We start from the raw sequence: 10,936 nt of genomic DNA, 5'->3' as shown, positions 1-10,936 counted from the left end.
TGGGGTATCGATGGTAGAAGCAATACAATTGTCCACTTGTAACCTCTTGTCGACGAAAAGTTCGGATTCATGATTAATACTTAAAGCTGAAAGAAAGGTACACGAATCATAATTTCACGAAGCTGGAACTTCCACGGCAAGAAAAGGAGAAACAGGGCCGTGAGTCCGTACACAAGGATTCGGAATATAGCGATCGGCCCGGTACTACGAAGCATGTAAACGCGCACTTGTAAAAATTGGGTATTGTCCGGCAGCCATAACCAACGACTTTTCTAAACGTCTGTTTACTCCTCGATCACCTATTTGAAAATAGAAACTCTACCAAATGCCTGTGACAATCTGACGCGTACTACAAGTCATTCACATTACGTTGATTTGCCAAGGTATGGATGTGGAACTTTCAATTGTCATTTGTATCATAATCCTAGTTCGTTTAGGCGATAACGTGCCAAGGTAAAGTGAAAACCGCTTGAAGGAAAAACATCAGTCATTGATTCCAAACACGACAATTAAATAACAAAAGAACTTACAGATACCCATTGACATATCGTTTCCACGTCTTGAATGCTTTTGTAAACTGCAGGGCTTTTGTGACTCTGGCATATGCCTCGATAGTTTCATCAACCACAAGTCGCAGTGTCTCATCGAGCGGCTTGTTGGAAATCCGGGCACGCAAGAATACATAGGTATCAGTCTCACCACCGAGAAATTCTTTATAAAATCTGGCACCGTTGAACCCAAATTGAATATGAGCAACAAACAACGTTATGAATTACAAACTCACGATAGAATATCATTCACAGCATTTGTAAAAAAAGAAATATCCTCGATGATCGAAATGTAATCAGCCAGATCAACGTCTAGGGCCTTCGGGAAGAGCATAAATGCATAGGCTTCGGCACAACCCGTCTTTCTACGCAAATAGTTGGGCCATGACTTTGAACTGCCCGAAAGCTTCATTTCGCGAACGGAATCATCTTGTTCCAGTAGCATGCCGCTGATACAGTCGATAGCTGATAGTGTTATTGAATTTGCAGGAATAGGATCATAGAGCTTGTAAAACCCAATGAGATGTTGTCGAAATGCTTGCAGAAAATCTCCCTCAGAGTTTTCGCCCATAAGAATTCTCATCTGGAGACCGTCAAGAGTGTTAAAATCATTCCCGAGATCATCTACATGAAGTAGAAAGCTGAAAATGGCCAAGTATACTCAATAACAACATTAAGAAGAGATACCACAGTATTTACCAAGTAAATCGAGCAACTTCCAGTCGAATTTCTGGTGCATGATCACGGTAGGGAAGCTATAAATTAATCCGCATGTCAGGTAGATTCAAGGAATTTGCTGTAAAAAAAAGTCCAAATTACCTCTCCCATAGTAACCGCAGTGCGGTACATTTGGTCGAACCATTCATTTCCATTGTCGTACTTCATTAAAAACTCGGATCGTACAGCTCTATACGTCGAATTGTCGTCTGTAATAGGGTCTTCTGGTTGGTAGTCGAGGTCTCGCACAAATTTTTGTATGATTGCTTTGAAGGTGACCACCCAGTCTTGATGGACGTTACCAGTATCTTTGAGAGTGGCTGGAAACGCTTTTTCGAAGACGTGCTTTGAGATTTTTCCCGGTAGCACAGTGGCCATTCTAAAGGTGTGTCTGCAATCTGAAGAAACCTCGTTCAAGTGATTTATACCTTTTCATTTATCTCCCAGACATGAAGATTAGGTTGCTTTACTCACATGGTTTTGGTTAACTCGTCTCCATTCGAGCAATCTTTGCATCGCGACGTCAGCCCCAGCAACAAAGGAATGCTAGCGGAAAATGAAACGCCGAGATAGCATCATTTACGCGCTGAAATATGTTGCAAATGGCGGACAGAATGAATGCAGAAAACGTTTCTAGATAATGCAAATATTATTAGCTGGATAGTAGGCAGAGCGGGAGTTTCTAGCAGTACTCGGATGCTGTGTGGTGAGTTTATCACACGATACGATTGTAGTGACACCCAATTAAGAATGGTACAAATAAAATGCCGAAATGCCGAAGATGGAATAGCCATGCCGCCCTCGGCGGCGCCTCAGAAGCACAGGTGACATTTGGGTGACACAATTTCGGAGTTATGAGATCGCCGATCTCACCAAAGTCGTAGTATGCCACATTGTCAGAAATACTGATTGCCTGGTGAATTGTGGATTACAATCCTATTTTCGAACTCCAGATCCTTTATAAAGCCAGACGGAATTGTGGGAACAAGTAATTATAAGCGCCTAAGTTGGTGTGCCGCATGGCTAATCGGTCCGAGATCATGCCTATTGCCAAACACAAGCAAGCACGCCCTCGGCAAATTTTTGATATGGCCGAAAATAGAAAATTAACCCTGTCATCCCTGAAGTCACCATCCATCTCAACATGGCTCCTCATTCTCTACCGCCGCCTTCAAAGAAGAGAAAAACCCACAAAGAAGAATATGGCTCTAGAATAAAGCAATTAGAAGAAGAAATAACGGAAGCAGTAGGCAAGAATTTGTCTCTGAATCCACTTGCGGACCTGTTAGCTCTGGCATACGATGTGGAAGACCCCCACGATACCTCGAAAGCAATATACGCTCTGTATAGAGTGTTTGTTGTGATTATCTCGAATAAAAAGCTCGATGTTGGTGGAGACGAAGCAGCAAAAGTGGTTAAAGCATGGATCTGGGAGCGCTTGCAATCGTACACCGACTTTCTGGGGAGCCTTTTGCAAGACGACGAGAAGTTCTTGCGCGTAAGCAAGCCAAGCTATGTCAGGGAGATGATAAGTTTAACGTTTTTTAGACTTCAGCATTACAGATAATGTTCTCACTACTCAAGCATCTATCTACATCTTACACAAAATCATCCCATCCTACGAAACCCCAACCCCAATTCCATGCTTCCCATTTCAGAAAAATTGTCTCTTCTCTCCTTCTATGCCCAACATCGAAGAGGACATCATCTAGCACGAAAGCCGCGGGCGGGTTAATTGATGTAGATGTCTTAAACCTATTCTATGATACATGGTTTAGCGTCCACGATGATGTTCGATGGTTTTTCCTCCGTGATTCCGCGTACGTCAAATTTTGTGCCATACCGTTGTCTTCTTACATTTTTTCCAGAACGTTGCTTTCAAATCATCCCACAAATGATTATCCCAATGTTCCTGTGAATCTTCTATCCATTCTCGAACGACTTTCTACTTTCCCGACCGAAGAAAGCGAGTTAAATGCTTGGTGGGTGGCGGAGTTCTCGGCAAAACCACCGAAACCCAAAGCATCCAAAAAGTCATCTATCAATGCCGAAATGTCATCGGACGATGAAGCGTCACCAAAGACTGGGGAAGAAGAAGAAAATGACGATTGGCGGAAGTTCTTCGAAGATGAGCCATTGGCGGTGGATGGCAAGAAGGGTTCCGGTCAGCGTTTGCATATGATGACTATACATCAGTCCTTGCATTCGCTGTCTTCACACCGCGCTGTATTTACGCGAGCATGGCTCACACTGTTACCTCGCCTGGCTGTTCCTGGGAACATTGAAAAAAACAAGGCTTTGGCCACTAGAGCTTTAAACCTTATGCATCGCAGCGTTATGCCACACTTGACAAGACCTGTGCTAGTTATGGATTGGATCGGCGCCTGTGTGGACATTGGGGGATCCGTTGGTCTCCTAGCATTGAACGCACTGTTTGTGCTTATTAAAGAATATAACCTGTACGTGAACCTTTACCGTAACCTATTCGTGAGCCACAGCTAACACTTTGCAGCGATTATCCATCATTTTATACTCGACTATATGCATTTCTTGATCGCGATGTTCTGCATCTTAAGCACCGCTCCCGTTTTTTTAGGCTGACGGAACTATTCCTGAGCTCAACGTATGTTGACGGATTTTCCCACTTGATGTTTTCCCCTCACTATCATTTTCAGCCATCTTCCTTCTGCTTTGCTAGCATCTTTTGTGAAAAAATTGTCTCGCTTGTCAATCACTGCGCCTCCAGCTGCGATAGTCATGGTGATACCATTTACGTACAATATGCTCAAGAAACATCCCGCTTTGATGGTGATGATTCATCGAGCCGATGTTGACGATTCTAATGGTAATGACTCAACTCTATAGATCTATCCTTACTAATATATGCATAGATCCCTTCTTGCCGGATGAAACGAATCCTATGCTGACCAATGCCCTCAGCAGCTCTTTATGGGAACTGATATCCCACAGCTCACATTATCACGCCCCCGTGTCGACTATGTGTAAGATTTTCTCCGAAGCTTTCACAAAACCCGGTTATACAATGGAAGACTTTTTGGATCACACATATAACACCGTGCGTTTCCGCATGTCTGACGGTCTTTGCAGTATCTAACAGAGCCTTGTAGTTGTTTGAGACTGAGATTAATAGAAAAATCAAACGAGAGCCAGCTTTAGCAATGGAAACTAGTAGCAAGGTTTTTGGAGGAGAAGAGAATGAATTGCAAGATTCAGAGGAAGACCGACTCGCGGGAAATGCACAACGGGACTTCGTAAACGAGCTTTGGGTATTTTAATGACTATTTCGTCTATTGCTTTTTCTAGGTGTATGACGATTTGGGATACTTATCATCACGGTGATGTAATTCTTCACGTTAATATGAACAGAAAACATCAAACGGTGGTTACCATCGACAATGCATGCAGTGCTCCATCGTCGTCGGATGGGCCCCAAGGCAGCTATAGTATGTTGGAAGATGATAAAATTTTGCTGCCTCAACGAAATGACACACTCCACTTTAAAGGACTTTATTATTTTCGTCGCTCACCATCCGTTTGTATGCTCCATTTGGGTCTGATTGATAACCTATAGGTCACGAATCTGAAGCCGCTCAACCGGTCGTTCCGGGCTTTCGAGGCACTGCCGCAAATAAGGAAAGGAATACGCGTCTGCGGCACCAAGCTTTTGCTGAACGTTCATCTTGCCGACCGAAATCGAGATAGACATCTCCACAAAAATGTTTTGGGATCGGCTCAATCAAGCGCTATGAACCCCTAGGTTATCGGTGTATTCTGAGGGAACTTTACTGGTAGTCTGATTCCTGAGTCAAACAGAATCTCCTCCTATCAAGTGGCGTCATGAGAAGACAAGATAGGACCGAGATCGGTAGTATAAAAGCACCATGAAGTTCAGCAATGCTTTGCGGATTAAAAACGGCCACGTCGCCACAATAGCCATGTCCTCAGATATCGTTGTTTATCTTGTAACAGGTGCTAACCGTCCTCGTGGACTAGGTATGCAGTTTTCGTCCACTCACCAAGCTCAGCAGGATTTATTTGCCAAACATTTTCTGTCCTAGGATTCAGTCTCGTTGGGCATATTCTTCGTACACACGAGAATGCTTTTGTCTATGCTGCTGTCCGGGACCCGGCCAAGGCGGTTGCACTTCACGAGTTGAAAGAAAAATACTTCGACAGGCTTGCGATCGTAGAGTGTGTTTCAGCTGATGTAAAGAGCAACTCAACGATGGCAAAGGAAATCGAGGAACGACACGGACGGGTTGATACCGTGATTGCTAACGCAGGTATCGCTTACTTCAACTTCTGTTGATCGGTTATAGAGGATGACGTTCATGGTCTCTCTGCAGCGCTGTTGGGTGCTGCAGCTTCTGTTCATGAGGTTGCCGTTAAAGATATGGAAGAACATTTTAGAGTGAGTAATGCTACCTATGAATCGGAATTTTTGACCAAAACTGCATAATAGGTCAATGTAGTAGGCCCTATGGTCCTATTTGGTGCTGTGTACAAACTACTGAAGCGAAGCACAAATCCTCGCTTCATTCCCATCAGTAGTCCTGGAGGCAGTCTCAGTGGGCCCATTATCGAATTCCCGATTGGAAGTGTGATATATGCTTCTACCAAGGCTACATTGAACTGGATAGCACGTAAAATTCATTTCGAGAATGAATGGATTAGTGAGTCCGAAGTTCTTTCAATGTATGCAAAATTTCAATAAAATTCTTCAACCAATGCAGTTGCGTTCCCCTTGTCACCAGGAGAAATAGATACCGATATGTGTGCGTGTCATTTGTGGTTTGAGAACTAGAGCCAGGATGTAACCTCCTTGATTTTTCAGTTGATTTCACCGTCTCTGTTGATAATGGCGGAGAATATCAGAATCTGATTAAGACACGGGGATACGGATTGCCGCCAGCCACAGAAGTGGCAGCCTCATTATTGAAAATCATTGACAATTCAACACGGGAGGAGAATGGAGGGGCGTTCATGAACGTAGATGGTGGTACCCTTCCATGGTAACGTGTGGCAGATGAATCGGCGCCAGCCGTGTATTTATTCAATGGGCAGATGACAATCTAAATGTTTGAATTCGCAATGGATTCGACGACGCAACAAAGCTTCACCGTGTTCCTGATAAGATATGGTTTCATAGATAATATATCGGATTTTGTGAACTGGTTCACGATAGCACTTTGTCACGGTTCAAGAGTTCAGAAAGCAATTTAATCAAGCGTAATTGGGATCGAATTTGAAGCATTTCTCTTAGCCCACAAGGTAGATCATACAAAACCAAATACTTCAACGCAATTTGCTTTACTGACTAAGCTGATAGTGATTACTGAGGAGGGACCTTGATGGGTTGAGGAAGTTTGGGGTTTGGACTGATGGCTGGCAAAGGAGGTCCCTTCCTTAGCGTGAAGGGAGCAGTTGGTGGCCTGATAGTACTGCCATAGACTGGTTTGGCTGGTGGAGCAACGAATGGGTGTGCCTCAGTATTGAAGACAACTTTAAGAAGTTAGTAAACAGTAGGTAAAGGATAGTAATCAAATGCAACGTACAATTATCAAGGCTAATGTGGTTGGGGTCGTCAAATGTGAGGTATCTTGAAATAAAGGTACCCGTTGATTAACAAAGAGAGGAAAATTCATAGTAACGATGGACTCACAAATATTTTAGAACTTCGGCGAACCAGAAACTCTCAGTGTCGTCGATTTTGCTGGAGTTGACGTCATTGACGTCGTTCAAACCAGCAAAGCCTGTGGGTGTCTGCAAGAATTTGTTGAAGCTGGCTACCGCACTTGCTGCACGGTCCAGGTATTTAGAGTCACCAGTTACGCGGAAAGCATAGAAGTTGGATTCAAGAACTTCTGGGCGAAGGATATAATCGGAGGCTGTGATATAGTAGCCGTGCTGCTCGTAAAATGCTAGTTGATCGGCGCTAGGAAGACCGTTTCCAGTGAAGTTCCCGTCTGAAGAAATGAATGCAAAGGCTTCTGGACCAATCCCAGTACTATAGGTAATCGTAATTGTCTTAGCATGTGGCGAACAGGAAGCTCGTGAGAATTGAAGACTTACGCATCCCCAGCATAGGTGTTCCAGCACCCGTCTATCAAGTCGAGCGCAACTTTGACGATGGTGTCGTTGTTTAACATGCGTCCACCTTGTATAGATTAGAAAGAGAAAGAGATGTATATCCAATAACCAAAAGAATCCATACCAAGTAGCCAATTCCCTCCGTGGAAGCAAGCCAGGTGAGAGCCGATATGGCGGATTGTCCTGGAGTCATCGAAGTCCGCAAGATAGACGTGGTTTCCGACCGTTGAGGTCTGTGTGAATGACAGAAGCGGTTAGAAAAAAGTATGAAGGTCATTTCCAAATCATACCCGCAGCAAGGTCTTAATAGAAGAGTCAACAGCGGTGTGCCACGTATCTGCAAACAAGTTGTCGTTGGTATTTGACAGGCGAGCGTGCTTGATGAGGTATTCAAAATAACTATCGGATCCTCCTCCCCAAGTCTTTGGTACCCAGGCTAAGTTGATTTGACATGCGTATAAGGAGCAGAAACTTACGACGTAGCCGCCTACAAACTGCCCGTTATCCGGATCAATGCCTTGGGCAGCCAAACCTGGGCGACCATCAGTCAAGCAAGCGGACCGTTACACATATATTTATTGACCTGGTAGAGGGGCCGGCTATAATCATAAATAGGTTGAGATTAGATGTCTAGTTTGAAAAATCAGCATCACAATACTTACAAGATTCGCGATGTGGGTCACAGACTTGAGGGCCAAATTCGCATACGTTTGGTTACCTGTATGCTTGCTAAGGGTTTCGAATTCAAGAGTTAGCTAGAACAAAGTTATTCATTGAGACCTGGGAAGCGCTGTATTAAAGCTTACGGTGCCTGCTTCGGCAATGTTGGACTAAAAAAAGATATTCAAAAGGTGCCCAAAGCTCCATCCTCAGGACTTACGGTGCTTCCAATATTGGGCGTATTCGTCGAGAAATCAAGGAACCCAAATGGAACATCGTTATTCTGCACTTATTGATGATTAAAGTCAATGGAATTAATCAAAGACAACTTGTACGCACCCCTACCCAACCAAAGGTGAGTTTATCCCCTACCTCTTTCGCTTTCTCGAGGAGAATCGGGAATTGTTGATTACTTAGCTCATACGAGCTCAGGAGACCTCCGAGATAGCGAATGGTGGTCTCGAATATACTATAAGACGTGCATGAGCTTGCAGTACAAATCAGACTTTGAAATGAAAATGCTGACCTAACAGTATCAGGTGTCTGGGATTTGCTGAAATCTATTTTGCTCGAGAAGTTGACGGCTTCTTCAAATAGATCCTGAGCGCGGGGCTTAGTCGCGTGAATATGATGTCAGAAGAAACGGATCTCACGTTCAGCCCCATGATATGCTAGAACCAAAAACGGTCAGGGTTTATATATTACCGGTTGTCGAACGATAGGTCTACCACCCACCATTGTACTCATAGCATCGACGATTGTGGCGCCTGGTTTTGTGGTGTGTAAGTTGACGAATGGATATTATTGGATTATACACTTACCCCAGCCATTACGACCGTCGGAGAATGCTAGAGAATGATGAGTCTTGGTGGTCTTTGAGTATACTATAGACCATTACATTGACTTAAAGGAGAGAGATCATCATGACCAAAAGCAAATTTCCTTAGTGACAAGGAAGTGAGTTGGAGTACGAATTTAACAGGTATCGGTGAAACTAACTTGTAAGCTGCATAGCTGTCGGTGAAGATTTTTTGGACAGCGTCGCGGTTACCACGAGCACTAGGCGGCAGAACGATGCCCGGGTGTTGAACAGGAGCCGCAAAAGTGGCCGTAGTCAGAAGAAGCTGGATCGATGACTGGCGAAGTAACTTCATGATAGAACCTGGAACTTCAAGGGTGGGGGATTGACAGCATATCCGACCAACTTTTATATGTGCAGCACTGGTTCTATCTGTGAGCTTGCACTTTCATGATTTGTATTTTTAGCTCTCACTTCGATCTAAACCAGGCTTCGATAAATCAAAGGAATGTCCAAGGTTAGACCACGGTGCGCCGGTTCCCCAGATCAGTTCCATGGGATCGAAAGAAGCAGTTGTTGTCTCGAACGCGTGGATGGGTTTCATTGGGCGGTTGCGGAGGTCTACTACTACAAGTATTGGGTCTGTGCATGCAAGTCCATCCTGTATACCTGTTTTAGGACAATAGCGACATGGAAGCAAGCAATGTGGATTGAACAGGACGCAGTGGTTGATGAAGTCCTCGAGAGGGTCGATGTTGTAGATGCCGGAAAGCGGTGGTAACATATCGGCTCGCAGCGGTCCCTCATACATCAAGAGGGATGAAATCCACTTCAGTTCTCACCACCCCCACATGGAAAAATCTCGTGATCTTGCTAGACGCATGGTAATTGCTATTAGGAAGGTATAGAACCTTAAAAAAACTTGATGATATTCAAGCAGGTGTAACAAAAAGACTAAGAAAATGACGATACGTTGTTCCATTTCGATCAATTTTTCGATGACATGAGAGTCAGCATAGATGCCATTGTGCTCTAGCATTATCGGTAAGTCAGTCGGTCAACAGTTGAGATACACTGTAACCATGCCACACATTTCGGGAGACAAAGAATACAGAACGAAATTCAACCAAAGAATTTTCGTCAATTCAGAAGCTTGGATGGGGAAGCCAAACGATCAAGTGACAAAGAAAGATGTGAGCGTAGTACAATTGCCGTCCTAATTGTAGATTTGAGGTTATATGTATCGCTACTGGCAGCGTGGGGGGACAATGACTTGGATGGTTGAGAACGAGGAGAGGCCCGACGAGCCGATCGCGTGCCCGAAGACAACCGTCAACATCGTCATCTCACGTGATCTTTATTGTATCTCCGACTGAAACTGAGTTATATAATCATATAAGAGCCTGAAACAGGTTCTGGTTTGCATCAATTGATCAATTTATTTTCATTGCTGCGGTTCCAGGACCAACGTTCAAGACGGTGCTGTCGTTGTTGTAGGCGCACTAGTGCTGCGGCGCTTAACCATAATTGAAGACTTACCATATATCCAACTAGCAACAGGAAAAGCAATGGTGTTTCAAAAAGCTTTGTCCACAAATTAGCTACCTGCTTCTGAATCAGATCCCCTCAGGCTGGCAGTGACAGGTCCAAAGTAGCAAATCAGTTGCAGGTAAAATACTACAAGGTACCGGATCAACTATGCATACTATTGGTCGTATATCTTTTATTCCATATTTATCGAACTTTCCGACAGGAATTACTTTTTGATGTATCCTGTTCGCATGACTGCGGATTGATGAAATTTATGGGGGTACTCTATCCCCTGTCTCGACGTATTTACCCGTAATGCGCATAGGTATTGAATAATCTTATCCAATATATCCCTTTTCCATAAGAACCAGTTGAAGTAAATTACATGCAAGGAGAAACCCTCCAACCCAGGTGAGGTAAATTGAACTCTTTGAATCATCGAGACCGCAGAGCAGCAACTAATTCTCCACTACGAACCATGCATATCTAGTGTAGATCAAGATGATAAAGCGTTGATCTGTCGGACTGATCTATAGTTGTTGCTCACCAGGATGTGCTGCGGGATCAGCAT

The 10,936-nt window shown here is 44.0% G+C and overlaps 5 protein-coding genes across 5 annotated transcripts; 3 read left to right on the top strand and 2 right to left on the bottom strand.

Moving 5' to 3' along the window:
- Positions 1-416: 416 nt before the first annotated feature.
- Positions 417-1,643, bottom strand: JR316_0009005 (Longiborneol synthase CLM1; the record flags this gene model as incomplete). Its single annotated transcript, XM_047894716.1, has 5 exons — positions 417-468; positions 531-722; positions 785-1,189; positions 1,248-1,303; positions 1,368-1,643. The coding sequence occupies 5 exons, from the start codon at positions 1,641-1,643 to the stop codon at positions 417-419; spliced, it is 981 nt and encodes a 326-aa protein (XP_047746175.1).
- A 766-nt stretch (positions 1,644-2,409) lies between these two features.
- On the top strand, positions 2,410-2,832 carry JR316_0009004 (uncharacterized protein; the record flags this gene model as incomplete). The annotated part of the gene is made up of 1 exon (XM_047894715.1): positions 2,410-2,832. The coding sequence occupies one exon, from the start codon at positions 2,410-2,412 to the stop codon at positions 2,830-2,832; it is 423 nt and encodes a 140-aa protein (XP_047746174.1).
- Positions 2,833-3,051: 219 nt separating this feature from the next.
- On the top strand, positions 3,052-4,561 carry JR316_0009003 (uncharacterized protein; the record flags this gene model as incomplete). The annotated part of the gene is made up of 6 exons (XM_047894714.1): positions 3,052-3,089; positions 3,134-3,724; positions 3,778-3,888; positions 3,941-4,110; positions 4,157-4,341; positions 4,394-4,561. 6 exons carry the CDS (start codon positions 3,052-3,054, stop codon positions 4,559-4,561), a joined length of 1,263 nt encoding a protein of 420 aa, XP_047746173.1.
- Positions 4,562-5,221: 660 nt separating this feature from the next.
- On the top strand, positions 5,222-6,302 carry JR316_0009002 (putative secondary metabolism biosynthetic enzyme; the record flags this gene model as incomplete). Its single annotated transcript, XM_047894713.1, has 6 exons — positions 5,222-5,279; positions 5,345-5,569; positions 5,633-5,697; positions 5,749-5,959; positions 6,020-6,061; positions 6,121-6,302. 6 exons carry the CDS (start codon positions 5,222-5,224, stop codon positions 6,300-6,302), a joined length of 783 nt encoding a protein of 260 aa, XP_047746172.1.
- A 316-nt stretch (positions 6,303-6,618) lies between these two features.
- On the bottom strand, positions 6,619-9,190 carry JR316_0009001 (putative mannosyl-oligosaccharide alpha-1,2-mannosidase 1B; the record flags this gene model as incomplete). Its single annotated transcript, XM_047894712.1, has 18 exons — positions 6,619-6,788; positions 6,842-6,885; positions 6,949-7,293; positions 7,359-7,443; positions 7,501-7,609; positions 7,667-7,798; positions 7,853-7,908; positions 7,960-7,975; positions 8,039-8,131; positions 8,183-8,206; positions 8,257-8,319; positions 8,376-8,505; positions 8,563-8,636; positions 8,690-8,707; positions 8,772-8,803; positions 8,858-8,884; positions 8,935-8,978; positions 9,036-9,190. 18 exons carry the CDS (start codon positions 9,188-9,190, stop codon positions 6,619-6,621), a joined length of 1,617 nt encoding a protein of 538 aa, XP_047746171.1.
- Between the last annotated feature and the right edge of the window lie 1,746 nt (positions 9,191-10,936).

This window comes from Psilocybe cubensis, chromosome 8, assembly GCF_017499595.1.
Source record: "Psilocybe cubensis strain MGC-MH-2018 chromosome 8, whole genome shotgun sequence".
NCBI classification, from domain to species: domain Eukaryota; kingdom Fungi; phylum Basidiomycota; class Agaricomycetes; order Agaricales; family Agrocybaceae; genus Psilocybe; species Psilocybe cubensis.
The sequence above is the reverse complement of the archived record's forward strand: the minus strand, read 5'-3'. Positions and strand labels throughout refer to the sequence as shown.